This window comes from Megalobrama amblycephala, linkage group LG13 (assembly GCF_018812025.1).
Source record: "Megalobrama amblycephala isolate DHTTF-2021 linkage group LG13, ASM1881202v1, whole genome shotgun sequence".
NCBI classification, from domain to species: Eukaryota; Metazoa; Chordata; class Actinopteri; order Cypriniformes; family Xenocyprididae; genus Megalobrama; species Megalobrama amblycephala.
The window spans coordinates 25748672-25767369 of NC_063056.1; the positions used below are offsets into that span (position 1 = coordinate 25748672).

An 18698-nucleotide genomic window follows, 5' to 3' on the forward strand; every position below is an offset into this window, starting at 1 on the left:
CAGGATAGAAGGGAAAATGGATATCCAAATTCTTGAGGAATACCTGCATCATTCTGCTAGACAGCTGAAATGGGCAGGCCATTCACCTTTCAACACAACAGTAATCCTAAACATACCGCCAAAAGAACATCGCAATGGCTTAAGAATTGGAAGGTGAATGTCCTTGAGTGGCCAAATCAGAGCCCTGACTTAAATCCAATAGAAAATCTGTGGATGGACTTGACGAGGGCAGTCCATTTTTGATTTCAGGCTGTACGACAAATAAAGTAACTATTTTAAAGGGGTATGATGACTTTCTATAGGCACTGTATTTTAAAGAATGTTCATGCTGCTCTTTTCTGTAGAATGAACGGTTTCAAAGCTACAAAAATAGTCTATACAATGTGTATCTTATATTCCAAGTATTTTGAAGCAATGTTATTGCTTATAAATTTCAGAACAGAAAGAAATGAAGCCATTTTTTATGAAAAACTTTCCTTAAAGTCCCTGTAAAGTCAATTCTGAGAATTATTTCTAAACACTTTATAAATATTACAAATGTATTGCTGAAACACATTACAAAGTCTGTGAATTGTGTAATGCTTAATTGTGAAGTTAGAGCATTAAACAGTTTTTCACCAAGTCTCTGCTCAGGATTTTTTGGGCGGAGCTATAACGGGGGTCTGATGATGCACATCGTCCCCCGAGCATAGCCCCTCCCCTAACACTATATAACTGTCGATGGCGCAGCCTCTACAGCGGTTCACTCGCTCAATCTCGAGTGTCATTACAGTTACACAGCCCTTTGCACAATTAGCTAGTAATGCCTTTGTCACGCAAATGCATATTACATGGTTGTTATAATATACAATTGCTCGGTCACCTTATTTAAATTTCCTAAAACGATGATATGAAGGATTCTAAAGTGATCATTCTACACCAGATAATTTTACAAACTTTCATCAGACAGCTGGGATTCACAGATAATCCGCTGTTTTTGGTGAATGTGACTGAACGGACCTCGGCCCCCTCCCGCCTCGGCCTTCTTACCGTCCCAACGATAACCGATGATATATGGGGCCGGACAGAGTCTCTCCCGTCCCGGCCTTCATCCTCCCGTCTCGCGGCACCGTCATTTGTCGACTCGACAACAGTCCGGCAGTACGTGCCCACCAATGAGTGTAAGTTGTCGAGTTTGCTTATGTTATAATTAGTAGGTAGTCCATCAGTATGTTTGACTCATTAGACAAATAAGTTGAGACGGCAGCTCTCGCGAGTGGGTGTGGTTTCAGCGCCGACAGCGGACACGCCCCCAGCGTTTGAGAGCAGAGAGCGCTGCCTATTTTTTCGAGATTTTGATAACTTATTTTCATTTACTTGCAGTTTTTTTTAATCATTCAAATTTGGCTGGGTGGTTAATAACACATTTTTCTGTGGTGTGACAAACTCAGAACACATACTTTAAAATGACTTTACAGGGACTTTAAAAAATCTTGTTGAAAGGCATTGACCATTCAGTTGCATTGTATGTAAAGGAGCCACTTACACATTGTACTATAAAATTCTCCTTTCACATTCTACCAAAGAATATTTAGAGGTTGCGTAAGAGTGAGGAAGTATTAGCAGAATTTTCCACTTGGGATGAGCTGTCGCTTTAAAGTTACAATGTAATGGAAGTACCAACAGTTAAATTGATTATTGGTAAAGAAAAAATATAGGATTGATGGAGGCAGATCTAAAAGTGAGCTTTAGGTTGATTGTAAGAAACGGGCAGGGTTTAAGTGGACTAAATCTGTCATTTTACTCAAAGATCGAGTAATGTTATTTTGATTATGAATCATTCACAATATGATCTATTTTAAAAAAAAGGTGAATTTCCATTTCATGCTGACAGATGTTTGTGGTGCTAACTACTGAGAAGAGAGAATGATAGCACAGAAATCTAAATAAATGCTCTCACACAGATCTCTGAGTTAACTTGAGGACATTGTGCTGCAGCGCTCCAGAGATAATGACATGGTTTTGTTTCCACTCTTTGAAAATGCCTGTATCATGTCAGCTCTGCTTTCAGTGTGTGTATGTGTGTGTTTGTGTGCAGTAAAATGGAACAGAACACATCTGGAGGAAAAAGATGGCCGGTGACCTTGTTGCGTATTAACGTCAATGATGAAATGTGATTTACGCACTGTAAAGCGAGCGTGTTTGTTAAAGCAGATTGATACAGAGAGAGAAAGAGAGTGTATGTTAACTCTGACTAGCTCTATTGTGTGTCATCTTCTGTGTGTGGGTTTGCATCTTTAGTCTTTGTCATTATCTGCACTAACCTGTAATTTGGCTAGATTATGAGATTAGTGGATTAGTAGGTGTAATGAATACATACCTGGAATTATATTATCATTAACTCACACATAGACACACTCACATATACACTAATGTTAAAAGTAGGGGTCTTGTGACAACCATCAGTATTTTACCATAGGGATCCGCGATATATTGTTAACATATCTGTTATCGGCCAATATTATAGATTTTTTTTTTTTAAATGTATTGATAATAGTCGATATTGATTATTTAATTTTGCATGCTTCATTTCCTCTATTTTTACATTTAGATTACCTTTGACATCATCTAACACTAATGCAAATCTGTAAATGAATGCATTAATGTTGTGATATATAAATTCACTTGTAGCATTTAAAACAATTGTATTTCTTTAGACAATTTAAAAAAAAATGTTTGGACAAATTTTAATTAATAATGGCCATTTATCAGTTATCAGCTTTAACATTAAAATAATTATTGCCTTTTTTGGTATTGACCAGAATTTTATTACCAGTCTGTATTTTTGAATATGCAAACCATAATATTAAAAAATTGTGATAAATAAAAAGTTCAAAGGCTTTGAGCTTTGTCACATTTCTAGCTCTTTCATATACTGTGCATCTCATTCACTGTGGTTTAAATTTGATTAACTTCTAAATAATATATACATTAGTCTATTGAGATTAACCCTTCACTGTAAAACTCATTAAAATGTCGAAATGACTCATTTCAAATGATAAATCAAATTATCATATGTATTTCTACTGCTCTGCAGGGATGCGTGGAAAATCAGATTTTACTGTGTCGTACTTATTAGTGTAATTATTCAGTCCAGGTGTAGACAGACCTGCGCTTGATTCTACCTGCATTTTTTTCCATAGCACTGAATCATTTTCTCTGCCACTGCCCTGCCGTTGCTTCTCCCTGCATTGAAGTTAACAGAGACCTGCTGAATGTCAAGACAGTGACACGACCAGGCACGCAGAACATTTATGAAGTATAGTAAAATAAAGACATCGAGTAAAAATGTGGCTGTTCAGCATTTTTTGTCATAAATTGTAGAGAAATGAAGCAACAGTAAAGCTATATATGTTAGTTCAACTGAATCAGACAATTGAAATAGTTTTTGATGGGTCATGTTGTTTCCTATTGATTGTTATCTAACCGAATTGTAATTTTATTAAGCAAAAAATTCAGGCTTTTTGTCCATACAATGAAAGTGGGGATCACAACAACATGGATCCATCACTGTGTGGACCAAAAAAACAAAAACAAAAAACAGACATTTTTCAAAATGTCTTCTTTGATATACTGGAAATAAAGTCGTACAGGTTTGGAACAACACAAGATTGAGTAAATGACAGAATCTCTTTAAAAGATTAACTTGGTTGAGACATAAAGTAGCAATATTTACTAAACCAACATATTTTCATATGTTTTAAGTTCATTTTCGTAGGTTGGGTTGGGAGTCCCACCAAGTGTTTTTGCACTTACAATCCTGGTTTTGTCACTGACTCTGAGTGACCCGAGAGGTCAGGAGCGTTTCGGCTGACTGCAGAAATTTGCCTCTTGCTGTCAGTGGTCTCGATGGCAGCTGCTTTGGAGCGTCTCTGACCTCTGCATACATGACCTCTATGTGACTCTGTTGCCCTCCGGCATCATTGCCATGGCTGCTGAAAGCCCTGCACGGGTGCTCCATGTGACTCGGCTCGGGGTGGACAGCTCCGAGGTGAACATTCACTCACAAACACAGACAGCAGCCAACGAGACCGCTGACAGCACTGTGATGTGTTGATGCACACATACACACACAAACTTACATAAACACCCACACCCAGCTCTGTTAGGAAACTTGCTGTTACTGCGTTAACAGGATGAGAAGAGGAATGAAACAAGATTGGGAATGTTGTGAGCTAGATTCAAACCCACATTGTCTGTATTAATACTGCAGCTCAATTTTCAAGTTCACTAGGTCAGGGTTTTCCCAACCTGGGGTTTGTGAGTTGATTAAAAAAAGAGAGATAAATTTAAATAAATAATTTCTTTATAATTAATTTATAATTTAAATAAAATACTTTAAAAAAAAATAAAATATTAATTTTTTAAACAGTTTATTGGTATTTATTGTCCACACGTGAATAAAAAACAACCAGTGTGAAAATCAAACCTAATAATAATTATAAAGAAATACATATTCTTTGTAACACAGTGGAGGAAAACAATAAAAAACAAATATCCATCAATGTACATCAACATATATTGATGAAAATATATATAATATATATAATTTTTTTTTTTTTTTTTTTTTTTACGTCAAACCGACATCAGAGAACCACAAAAATGTAAATGTGTTTTTAAATTACTGAAATATTAACTTAAAATATGGATTTCAAGTAAATATTTAGTTCGAAGTGGGTTTGGAACTTGAATAGTTGGAAAACAAAAAAATAGTTGGAAATCCCTGCTCTAGGCTATTACAATAGGAGTAACATACTTAATGTGCAGTAGTTTGAGACATATAAAGGCCAGAACACACCAAGCCGACGCCGACGAACTAGCGGAGACGAAAGCAGACTGTGGGGTTGGCTCACGTCGGCAGCGTCTGTGTCCAAAGTTGCCCTGCCACACCAAACCGGCGCTAAACCAGTGCCCAAGGAAGTCGACCGGAAGTTGAAGTCGGCCGGGTGCCGCCATCTTGTAGCAGAACTTCACTTGCGTTAGCATCCCCATTGACTCCCATTCATTTTGGCGTCACTTTGACAGTGAATAACTTTACATCTATGGCGTTTAAAGACTCCATTTGTCCATTATTTATTTCTAAAGATACACGACAATGTATAAAGGGCTCCATTACCTTCTATGTTACATTATGGCCCCGTAGATACAGTTTTTGTAAAAATAGGCTAACGATTGCGTCATAACCACTCGACTCTCTGTCGCACAGTAGAGAAATTACCGTACAGACAGGAGGAGAAGCTCGCAGGCAATCGGGGAGATGTCAAGAGAGATGGCGTACTGGCGTTACATTTTAAAATACTATACAAAATAATTAATCAGAATACTTACTCCTGCTTACTCACGCCAAAGAACTCCCCGCTCAAGCTCGCCGTCTCTGCAAGATTAACAATGGCAGTTTGCACGCACAGCTACTAGAAGATTTACATCTGTCAGACAGGTTGCGGACGTCATCAAGCTTAGTTTGAGTCTGCGCGTCAGAAACGGAAGTGCTAAAAATCGCTAAAAATGGGCTTCACTTGTCTCAATTGAGTTCCAATGGGGTCGCTGTGTCCATTTCTTTTACTGTCTATGCGCTAAACAGCCGACGGCCAAGCAGCACGTCAGTTCTGCGCCTGCGTGAGATGAAATGCCTTTCCGAAACAGCAGGCGGCAGTAGCTGAGCAGCCAATCAGAGTCATCAGATGGCCCGACGGCCCGACGAGCTCCAACGCCGATTCAACATTTCGAATCGGCCGAAAAAAGGCCGACGAGGACCAACTTCAGCCGACGGTGCGGAACACACTGAGAAAACTTAGTCGGCCGACGAAGAAAAATTGCCCGACGGCCGACCGTCGGCTTGGTGTGTTCCAGCCTTTTTTTCTTTTGATACAGATACAGATTTTGTTCTGTACTATATCAGTGAATATCTGCTCACTTCAAACCTTCATTCATTGGAAACGCTGACCTTACAGTTTCAGAAGAGCACTTTATCTGAAGGACACACTACAGAAAAAGCTTCATCCTCTTTTTTCACTGTGGCCTTCATATTTTTTTCATTGTATTGATTCTCTCGTTCTCTCAAGGTTCCTCTTTGTATTTATTTTACTCTCTTTTCAGATATATGGTTTGTATTGGAATGTAAATAGTAAATGTAACTGCAAGTAATAAGATTTGTCTTTTCCTCATTAGCGGTTTCACAGGTATGTGTCTGCCTTGTAGTATTTTGAGCATGTATGTTAGTTCATATTGCATCTGTGTTGTTGACTACATGGAGCTGAGTACACTTCTTGGGGTTTATTTTCACTCCAAGGCTAACATTAGCAAGAGACTTTGTTACTGTACTGTATGTGTGTTTGTATTCTCAGTAGGCTATGTGTATATTTAATGTGTTTGTGTGTGGGTCAGGTTTTTTCCTACACTGTGTGGTCCACATGTCCCTACAATGACAAATCTGAAATCACCTAAATTTTGGGGACCATATTCAAAAATGTTTTAATGAATATTCTGACATCATATACTCACCCTCATGTTGTTCCCAACCTATTTTTCCCTGCAGATTAAAAGACAGTATTTTGAAGAACGTTTTAACTTGTTTTGTCCAACCAAGGAAAGTCATTGGGGTCCATTTGTTGTTTCTGGACCCAATTGACTCATTTTGCTCACATTTATTGTTGTTCATAAATTTTGTTTGTGATTGAAATCAAGTAATTTTAGTAGTTTAGTAGTTTGTCACACCACAGAAAAATGTGTTATTAACCACCCAGCCAAATTTAAATGATTAAAAAAATCGCTAAGTAAATTAAATAAGTTATCAAAATCATGAAAAAATAAGCAGTATTCTCTGCTCTCAATCACTGTGGGCGTGTCCGCTGTCGGCGCTGAAACCACACCCACTTGCGAGAGCTGCCGTCTCAAATTACTTGTCTAATGAGTCAAACATACTGATGCATATAAACAAAAGAATCACGTTAGAGGGTTACTGTGGACTACCAATTAAATATAACGTAAGCTTATGCACACAAGGCAACATACACTCATTGGTGGGTACGTACTGCCGACTGTTGTCGACAGATGTCGGCGCCGCGAGACGGGAGGATGAAGGCCAGGACGGGGCAGACTCTGTCCGGCCCCATATCATCAGTTGCCGGTGGGACGGGAGGATGAAGGCCGAGGCGGGAGATAGTCTGTTCAGCCCCATTCACCAATAACACCGGATTATCAGTGAATCCCAGTTGTCTCTGATGAAAGTTTGTAAAACTATCCAGTGTAAAATGATCACTGCAGAGACTAAATTAATCCACCCCTTCTTCATATCATCGTTTTTAAGAAATTTAAATAAGGAGACCGAGCTGTTTTGTCTATTATTTCAACAAGGTAATATGCATTTGTGTGACGAAGCTAGCAAAATGTAGGCTGTATAACTAACGGTAATGAGTATGACACTAGAGTTTGAGCGAGCCGCTGTAGCGTTAGGGGCGGCGCCATGCTCGGTGCGTCATCGACAGTTATATATTGTTAGGGGCGGGGCCATGCTCGTGGGCTTCAGTGCGTCATCAAACCCCCGTTTTAGCTCCACCCAAAAAATCCTGAACACAGAATTGGTGAAAAAACGTTTTAACGCTTCACAATTCAGTACTACAGAGTTCACAATTTTTGTAATGTGTTTCAGCAGTACATTTGTAACATTTATAATGTGTTTAGAAACAATTCTCAGAATTGACTTTAAGGGCGAAAAAATTTCAAATCAAATTCGGTTTCAAGTCATATTCGCAGTGTTGACCAACACAAAGTGACTTCGGTGTAAGCTGTTGCTTCATACTCTATATACTCTATTGAAAATGGACAATGGATATTTTGTCTGTGAAATTTCACTTAAAAATGTGCTCCTTTTCACTGTTTTGACAAAAAACCTACAAAATATATGTGTTATCTTAACCATAAATGAATGTTGATGTTTCAGTCTTATCTTTATGTGTCTGAACATAGTTTAAATAATCTTGTCATTCCATTCAGTGGCTTTCAGCTAGCTTATTTGATTAAAACAGAAAGCACTGATATCCCACACCAGTGACTGGAAGATATTTTTTAGTATTTTAAGATGGCTGCTGCAGCTGAGGAAGTTGGATATTTTGTCTGTGAAATTTCACAAAAAAAATGTGCTCCTTTTCACTCAAATTTCACATACTGGAACATTTTTCAAAATATTTTCACAGAAGAAAGTTATACAGGTTTGGAATGACATGTAAAAGAGGATGGAATGTTAATTTTGGGGTGAACTGTCCCTTTAAGATCAGGTAGGGAGATCAAAAACATTACCTCAGTATAAAAGCTATAAAAGTCAATGGAAAGTGCCCACCATGACAGAAAAAGCGCAGCTGGAATAACTGTAGCCACATCAGAATTCAGTCTGTGGGTGAGAGACTGCAGAGACATTGACAGAGTGTTCATCCAGGAGTACTTTGAAGCATCATTGAGGCATCACACGCGCACACACACACACACACACACACACACACACACACACACACACAAAACACTCGTGTCTAACCATTGCGACATTTTGACAGATGCAAAAATACACATCGATGTCTTCTTCTCTCACTCCGTCACGCGCACACACATGCACTAGTTCATTCGGTAATAAATTGACTGCGCAGGTCACGTCCTGCATAAGAATAGCTGCCAGCCCCCCTCCTCCCTCATTTGTGCTAATCTGCTGCTCCTGTGGAGAGATAAAGACCCAAATTCTTCCTCTCATCTTCCTGCCGCTCAATTTTGTCCTCTAATGATGTCCTCTCTTGTTCTCCTCCTCTCTCTTTCCGCCCACTCTCTTTTTCTCCTCTTTATTTCCACTTAAACGTCTAGAGGAATACGGCAGGATATTGATTAACGTGTCCATAGATTTGCTCACGTGTCTGCAGAGAGTGATGAGTGTTCATTTGAGTGGAGCATCTACTGGACTTGTTTTAAACAACGTAATGGAGTTCGCAATGCTTATAATTTCCATAATGTGATGTGTTTGCACCTTTAAGTGGGAAATATTGTAGGATGGAACTTACATCTTGTCAGGTTGTCTCTGTGTGATGGAGTTAAAAAGAGAAACATCACCAGAGAATAACATGAAAACAGAAGTAAACGTTTCTTTCTGTTTCTGGAGTGTTGTTAGGGGGGTCGCTGGCATGAGAAATCCCTGCTGCTCCTGCTGTCTTTGTAGTTCAGAGCTTTCTGTTCTGTTCCACATATCGCACCTCAAATAAAGCATGAGAGAGCAGATAAACCCTCTGTGAGACTGCATTGCACAGACATGTCCTCCTGTCAGATCTCCTAAAGGCTTATGATTGGATCTGTGGGTGTGTTTGACATATATAGATTTTTTGGGACAGATTTGGACCTGCGTACAGATTTTATTTGTTGCTTTCATTAAAGGAATGTCTCATGAAAATTCTGTCATGTAGCTTTCTCTCTCTCATGTTGTTCAAAACCAGCATTTTTTAACGCAAGTCCAGGAAAATGTCCTTACGCATGTATTTTTCAATGAAGTGCAGGTGAGTGGGAACTGGGGCTGTATTTCTTTTCACAGTCATTGTTTGGAAATGAGCGTAATCAAAGTCCCTTTTAAGGAAAGTCTGTTCACTCGACGGCCATATTTGCAACACCTCCGGGCAGCTATTTTGGGCATCCAAGACCAAGTCCTATCTTTTTGAATGGGGGAATCCTGAAATCTCAAAAACTGCTTGGCGAACTCACAATTAAATAACATATTTCAATTCAGAAACAAAATCTGACATGAAATATCCCATAAATGTTGTTTCTTATGCTCAAATAAATGTAAAAAGCCAATGCGCATGTGCAGTCCTAAGCTTGAGTCTCAGGTTTCTATGGAGCCTCTAACGGCAGTTGCAGCGACGCAATGACTTTATCAATCAGCGATTGGCTCTTTTACTTAGAAGGCCGTATTCCGCCATATTGCGCATTGCAGTTTCTCCCATTCATAACTAATAAGAGTGAACCGTCTTTCTATATCTATAGTCTTTGGCATAATGGACACTGTAAAGTAATTTTGTTATCCACAAACAATTACCACTGTGACGCTTCAAAAAGTTCATAAAGAGATCGTAATTGCATGGTTTAGTCCAAATTCTCTGAAGAGACTTGATCACTTTATATGATTGACAGATTGAATTTAGGCGTATATTCAATTCATAACTAAAAAAGTTTGAAAATAATTGGAGATTTTTCATAATCAAATCAAAAATGTTGAGAACGGCGACTTACAAAATATATGTTATCTTAACCATAAATGTAACTGTAAATGAGTGTTGATGTTTCACAGGCTTCTTCTGTATTGTTTCACAGTTTCAGTCTTATCTTTATGTGTCTGAACATAGTTTAAATAATCTTGTCAGGCCATTCAGTGGCTTTTAGCTAGCTTATTTGTTTAAAACAGAAAGCACTGATATCCCACACCAGTGACTGGAAGATCAGTATTTTAAGATGGCTGCTGCAGCTGAGGATGTTGATCCACATGAGTCGAGAGCCGTGTTAAAGCGAGGAGTCATTGGCAGTGTGAACTGAACCGCCCACAGCAGATGCTGATGTAGAGCAATACCTGATTAAAGACTGAAGTGGGGGAAAATTGTTAAAGAAAGGTTTCCTATACATTGCCAAGACCAAGAATGTGCCCCCTCACACACCTTTAAGTAATCATTATATTTCAAGAGCTTCACTTTATTTAGCCATTTGGGAAAAAAGCCTCAGTCGACTGGAGGCATTCCCAGGAGTTGGTTAGAGGTAATCAGCAAATCAGTTACGAATGTTGCCTCACCTACTGTTATTAATATTCATGAGCTATATAAGATTGATTATGTGCCTCACCCAACTTTACAGATGGTGCCTTAGTCCTTGGCTAAAACGTGTATTCGATCTATGTGTTTGCATCTGAAAGATATTATTTTTAGAGCGTTTTCTCTTTGCTAAACATCCACTGATGAATAATAGAAGGAAATTATAATTTTTAATATATGCAAAGTCACATCCTCCCCAAGTTACCTATATATAATTCTTGTTTATGTGGAGCCAGTTTATAATTGTTTGTTACCTCTGTGTCCATGTAGACTTTCTGAAGCGGCAGTTGGAGCAGTACGTGCGGAAGTTGGAGGTGCCGGTCAGGGTGGTACGGATGGAGCAGCGCTCGGGCTTGATTCGCGCTCGGTTGAAGGGGGCGTCCATCTCCACAGGTCAGGTGATTACCTTTCTGGATGCCCACTGTGAGTGCACCACCGGCTGGCTTGAGCCTCTCCTCGCCCGCATCAAACTTGACAAGTAAGCACTTCTACTTTAAAAAATGCAATACTTTAAGGTATTTAATTATTTAAAAAATATTATTAAAAGAAATGTTAACTGAATATACTACATATTACATATTAATGAATATATATTTTTTGGACTTGGTAAGGTTAGTGGTATGGTGTTTTAGGATAAAGGCTAATTTCTAGTCTGTAGTAATTATAATTAGCTTTATATAAAGACATTTTAAAGGGTTAGTTCACCCAGAAATGAAATTTCTGTCATTAATTACTCACGCTCATGTCGTTCGAACCACTGTAGTCACGTTGACTATTTTAATGATGTCTTTACTACTTTTCTGGACCTTGAATGTGGAAATTACATTGCTTTCTATGGGGGATAAAAAAAACCCCTCTAGGATTTCATCAAAAATATCTTGATTTGTGTTCTGAAGATAAACAAAGGTCTTACGGGTTTGGAACGACCCGTAAGATTTTCAGATTTTCTGTCACAATTTTGTCAGATTTTTCCATCCCAATGTTCTCTCCATATTTACAGTTCTTTGCAGTCTTTAGCCACTGCCTACAACACACTGTGTCCTTCACTGGAAACTGAAAATAAGTCACTCCAGCTAAACGTTTGAATTCTTGCACTCAGGAACCATACAAGTCCACACCATTATGACTAAAAGTTTGCCAAGTAGTATTTCAAGCAAGGTGGTATTTGACTCTGGTCAAGTGTATCCATAGCAGACTGGTGGGAGTTTTCCAACTTATTTGGCTAAAGGGAAGGCAACAGCCTTCTCTGTTTTCTCTAGTCAGATAACACTGATATATATAGTATACATATCAGAAAAAAATAAAAATTCAGCATAAATACTATTATAAAGACTTAGAAGAACCTCAAAAGAAGACTTGGGAGACTTTTTTTTTTCCTTTTCAGTTTTTGCGTCAGTGATTGGGAAATAGCATTCCACTCACTAGTCGATAGATATCTCACACACACAGTACAGTCCAAAAGTTTGGAACCACTAAGATTTTTAATGTTTTTAAAAGAAGTTTCGTCTGCTCACCAAGGCTACATTTATTTAATTAAAAATACAGTAAAAAACAGTAATATTGTGAAATATTATTACAATTTAAAATAACTGTGTACTATTTAAATATATTTGACAAAGTAATTTATTCCTGTGATGCAAAGCTGAATTTTCAGCATCGTTACTCCAGTCTTCAGTGTCACATGATCCTTCAGAAATCATTCTAATATGCTGATTTGCTGCTCAATAAACATTTATGATTATTTTCAATGTTGAAAACAGTTGTGTACTTTTTTTTTCAGGATTCCTTGATGAATAGAAAGTTCAAAAGAACAGCATTTATCTGAAATACAAAGCTTCTGTAGCATTATACACTACCATTCAAAAGTTTGGGGTCAGTAAGAATTTTTATTTTTATTTTTTTGAAAAGAAATTAAAGAAATGAATACTTTTATTCAGCAAGGATGCATTAAATCAATCAAAAGTGGCAGTAAAGACATTTATAATGTTACAAAAGATTAGATTTCAGATAAACACTGTTCTTTTGAGCTTTCTATTCATCAAATAATCCTGAAAAAAAATATTGTACACAAATATTTTGTACAATTGTACACATTAAATGTTTCTTGAGCAGCAGATCAGCATATTAGAATGATTTCTGAAGGATCATGTGACACTGAAGACTGGAGTAATGATGCTGAAAATTCAGCTTTGCATCACAGGAATAAATTACTTTGTGAAATATATTCAAATATAAAACAGTTATTTTAAATTGTAATAATATTTCACAATATTACTGTTTTTTACTGTATTTTTAATTAAATAAATGTAGCCTTGGTGAGCAGACGAAACTTCTTTTAAAAACATTAAAAATCTTAGTGGTTCCAAACTTTTGGACTGTACTGTATATGCGGTCACAAACACAAAAATGTTACACCCAGCATATGCCTTTCATTTAATTTCTGCAATTTGTGGTGGAACATAAAAACATACCAGTCATTTTCACTCTCACTTTTTTTCTTCCCTTTTGGCATGTTGGTTTGCAAAGAGCCGAGCGATCAATAGCTCTTAGAGTTTATTTTTTTCCCAGTGCTTTATTACATTTTTGTAGTTTGGTTTCACCTCAGGCTAAATTTGTGCCTGAAATGGAAAACTTGTAGGGTATATAAACATGAACTCATTTTTATCTGATTTTGATTCTTTGAGGATGTATGTGCAGAGCATATCTCCTCTCTTCTAAACATACGCACATGCCCACATACCCACATGCTGATTCTCTGTGTTGTGTTGCCCCGGGCGGCCTGTTGGGGCATCATTAGCAGATGAAGCCTCAGTCTGCTGAATTTAGGAGAGGAAAGTGTGCCTGCAGTGCGTGTGTGTGTGTGTGTTATCCATCCTCATTGCCTGGGTTAGCATCACAGTGGGCTGCTTGGTGCTGATTGATGACACAAGTTTAGCGAGACGTCCCCTCTGATTTGTGTCTGCATCTGTTTGAGTAAAGAGAGGTATGTCTGGCGTGTGCCTGCTGAATTCAAAATAAAAAGGGGCATTCTGTGGCGGATAGAACTCATTTATTCAGGTAGTTGAGGTTGTCTTTGTGAAAGCAGTGAAAGTGCACAGCTAATGTCACCTGTGTGTTTGTGTTTCATAGGAAGACGGTAGTGTGTCCCATCATTGACGTGATCAGCGATGACACATTTGAGTACATGGCAGGGTCTGATATGACATATGGTGGGTTCAACTGGAAGCTGAACTTCCGCTGGTATCCGGTACCACAGAGAGAGATGGACCGCAGGAAAGGAGACAGAACGCTGCCTGTCAGGTAACAAACAAAAATGCTTATTATGCCGTCAGGCTAGTGGATCAAGATTAAATAGGATGGGACACTGTAAGGTTTATCATGGCTAAGTCAAATGTCCATCATAGAATTACCTTCCTTACTAGTCTTATAGAGATTGTTGACCTAAAAAAATAAAAGTTCTGTCATTATTCACTCACCCTGCTGTCTTTCCAAACCTCTATGCTTTTATCTTTTCCCATGAAACGCAAAAGGAAGATACGCACAAAGGACAAACACACAAAAACCAGCATAAAAGTTGTCTATGCTTCTTGTGTGCTATATTCTAAATCTTATGAAGTCAAAAGTAAGATAAGTAAGCTTTTTTCACATGAAATTAATCTTTTATTCAGCAAGAAGGCATTCAATTTATCAAAAGTGATGGGAAAGACACTTATAATGGCATTTAGAATAAATTCTATTTAATAAATGCTGTTCTTTTGAACTAAAGAATGTTTCATGGCTTCTACAAAAATAGTGAGCAGCACAATAGTTTTCTACATTGAAAGTAATAAGAAATGTTACTTGAGCACCAAATAAGCATACTAGAATGATTTTGGAAGGATTATGTGACACTGGAGTAATGGCTGCTGCAAATAAAAAAAAATATATATTTTAAATTTTAATAATATTACAAAATATTAATGTTCTTACTGTATTTATGTTGAAATAAATACAGCCATGGTAAGGCAAAAGAGATGTTCGAAATTAAAATCATAATATTTTCCTCCAGTGAGATATTTAGACTGGCTTGAGATTACATAACAGAGGTTTTTATGAAAAATATTTATGTATTAAATTGTGTAGTGTTTCCATGGGCAGCAGTCATTATTGTGAAATATTTGAATGATGAATGCTGGGATTGACTATTCAGAAATCTAGAAGTACTCTAGAGACCTGTATAATAACAATTATGGGAAGATTGTGTATGTGTATATTTAATTGCAGTTTTTATTATCTCCTTTTTGATTAACTGTTTGACCAGACAGCAAAGAGTTAAGACATTGTAACACAAAATTAAACATTCAAAGCAGGCATTGTTATGGCCATGTGACAACAATGTAGTATACTACTTTTTGTAATTGTTTATTGTCACATAATACATTCGGTTTCACATAACAATTTTTTTTTTTAAAGTAGTAAGCGGTACAGTGTGCACGGTACATTAGTATTCCCTTCAGAGGCGCAATTTATCATCCTTTTTAGAAACCTTTTCCCATTTTTAACAGACTGTTATAGATAGGACTGAAAATAATAAGCGAGAAGAGATATAGATGTCACAGCCCGCATGAGCACCATGACACAATGAATCAAAGCATTTGTGTTAACCACTAGGCAATGGCTCATATTTTTAAAGGCCTTTTTTAATGTAAATTCAACATTTATTTTTTTACTCTCCAAAAAGGTATTTTACATGAAACTTAAAGCTACGGAATATAAATGTGTTTCTCCAGCCCTGCAGCTAAACTCTAGAGTTAACACACGGAGGAGGGAGGTTTAATCCACAGCGGCACTTTGCCAAGAGGAGAGTGTGTTTACCTGTTCACCTCCTAACTATAGGAACAGACTAGCTCTTAGCTTTCTGCTGCTTGATTTCTTCAGAGAATCCTGTGTTTTGCAGAGCTGCACGTTGTTTTTTCCAGAATGTTCTGACGCCACTCCGCTCTGTTTTTGTATTTTTCTCCTCTCACAACCTCTCATTTGCTTCGTCTCCTTTTACTTCAGTGCCTGGTTTTCTGCGCTGCAAAGCAGCATGAAAACAACTTGAGAGCATAACAACAACAAGAGGAAAACACTGTAAATGAGACATGCTACAGGGGATGGATAGAAGCAAAACAGGAAAGAACAGAGGGCGCCTGCCGAGGGAAATGGACGAACAAGAGTGAAAGATATTTAAAGAAGGATATGTTGTTGCCAAAATATGCACATGCAAACATGTCATTTCTATTGTAGATCTCGTTCCCCTGAGTGACATGCGACGTGGTAGTTTGTGACGGAGTGAAAAGGAGAGGAAGAGCTGCTTTTATAAGAAATGATCATTCCCCCGAAGGGCCTGTTTTTGCATCATAGAATTAAACTCTTGTGTGTGTGTGTTTTTTGTATCATCTATCAGGACCCCCACCATGGCAGGTGGTCTCTTCTCCATAGACAGAGATTATTTCCAGGAGATTGGCACATACGATGCAGGCATGGACATCTGGGGAGGCGAAAACCTGGAGATTTCCTTCAGGGTCAGTCTCAAATCATTCAACCACCACCACAATCCTACCCACAATTCCGCTTTTGCCTATATAATATGCAGTTCTGGTGTTATTGATGATTCGTTCATGCTCTGAGAACTAATATCTGTGTTTATCAGATTTGGCAGTGTGGGGGGACGCTTGAGATAGTCACATGTTCTCACGTCGGTCACGTGTTCCGTAAGGCGACGCCGTACACGTTCCCTGGTGGAACTGGGCAAATCATCAACAAGAACAACAGACGGCTGGCAGAGGTCTGGATGGATGAGTTCAAGAACTTCTTCTACATCATCTCACCTGGTAAATCACATTACATGCTAGATACATTCAGCCATACACAAGATGATTAAAAAATAAAGATGTGTATAACTACGTGGCTATGTGAAATATATTTGGCAGCTTTCTAGGTTTATTATATAACTTATAGTCTGACTGTTGAAATCAACATCAGGGCACTTGCAAGATATTGTCGATATATTCGATAATATCATATCGCCATATGGCCCAGCACTAAGTACGACACAAAATTGCAGTTTTTTGAAATAGCGTTTCCTTATCTTCTCTCTCATTCTCTCTCATTGCCATTCTCTGTCTCCATCTCTTTCTATGACTGTCTTTCTATCTCTGTGTCTGTCTCTTTAATGTGGGGGGTGTGTGTGTATTATCAGTGCTCTTGGGCACTCGAGCCGTATTGACTCAGGAGATGTTGGATAATAGATATTAATGTCACTGTCAATAGTGTCCAGTGCAGCTCAGAGCTATCTCTGTGACTGTGTGCGTATTGTGTTATTCTTTCTCTCCTCTACACAAATGCCTCTGTCGACTCTCTTCTGATTGTTAGTGCTGCAAGGCAAGTGTTTGAACAAAACCCTAACCATAAGATCAAACTTTGACATGTAACTCGTCCTTTAGTGTTTGTGCTACAGACATGAATGATACCCTCAATTCATGCCTCCTGTGAAGGAGAGATGTGCTATTACATTTTTAAGCGATCAAACTTTTGTCTGGGGAACAATAAAACTGTTTAATTGAATGAGAGATCTGAAGCGTATATAGCACAGTACAGTTTTTTTGCTGTAGTCTAGTGATGCGCGGGTCGGCTTTTTTTCCAACCCGCGGGTCCCGCTTTTATGAAATTATTTGGCCCGCCCCAGCCCGCCCCGCACTACTGTATCTATTTTTACAACCCGCCCCGCCCCGCACCCGCAACCATTAAACAGACATACTAGTAGGGTTACCACCCCTCCCGCATTTCGCGGGACAGTCCCGAAATTGGGAGCTTTGTTCCTCGTCCCGCATTTCATTTACGTCAGTTATTTTTTTTTTATCCCTGAAATTACAATACAGCAGCAAGAAATGTAATAAATACTATGACTGGCATTTAAAAATCTATTTGTGCAGCCGTCATATTCTAGCTGTGAAAATAACCAACCAGCGCAATCATAGAGAGAGTGGACATCAACTGAGTGGACAGCACAAATGGATAAGTGTGGGCCTCATCAAAGTCAGTAAACACAACTACACCAGCAAGGATTTCATCTCACATACTAGATAAGAACCTCAAGAGCTGCTCAAAGCTGCCTAAATCGATGATTTAAAGCATGTAATCATCCATTCTGATGGCAAATATTTCCAACGAACGGCGGCGATCGAGCGCCACACACGGAAATGATCGAGCACCTACGGAAAAACGAGATATTCTCCATTTGTTTTAACCAATACAAAATTGCGACGTTCAGACACGACTTTCTTCTCACGTTTATAGTTCATTTAATGCGGGTTCTATGGCGTTATTATAATGAAAAATGTCGAGAGCGCATTATTGTCTCACGAGAGCGCATCAAATGCGCGAGCAATCTCTCCGCTCACAGGCGGTTTAACTGGACGCGCGCGCGCTCTCGCTCAGATATTACATCTGCGTGCTCAAACTTTGTCCTCCTGCATGTGCAGCCGTGAATCTAGAATTTTCTTCTCTCCAGGATTTAATGTTGCCATAAGCGCAACAATATAGTGTGGGCACCCACCGGCAGAAACATTAATCGGCGCGTATGCCAAGTTTGCCAACGAGTGTAAATCACTATTTACATTTTAATTTACAAATTTATCTGTCTCACGTGTCTCGCATTGTCCCGCAAAATCACATCTACTGTCCTGCAACAGATCAATAGCCAGGTGGTCACCCTACATACTAGGCATTGTAATATAAATGAAAACAGCCTTTATTTCAGCCTGAAAGTGCTTGGAAACATCGCCCTGTAAACAGGCAACAACATACGATTAT

At 38.4% G+C, this 18698-nt stretch overlaps 1 protein-coding gene across 2 annotated transcripts in view; it reads left to right on the forward strand.

Annotated features, from left to right (window-relative positions):
* Positions 1–18698, forward strand: part of galnt1 (UDP-N-acetyl-alpha-D-galactosamine:polypeptide N-acetylgalactosaminyltransferase 1) — a 143795-nt gene that overhangs the window by 109325 nt on the left and 15772 nt on the right. For both annotated transcript variants that reach the window (XM_048153671.1, XM_048153672.1), the window contains exons 6-9: positions 11133–11340; positions 13992–14162; positions 16291–16408; positions 16537–16717. In XM_048153671.1, coding sequence (XP_048009628.1) covers positions 11133–11340; positions 13992–14162; positions 16291–16408; positions 16537–16717 — 678 coding nt within the window. The remainder of the gene's footprint in view (positions 1–11132; positions 11341–13991; positions 14163–16290; positions 16409–16536; positions 16718–18698) is intronic.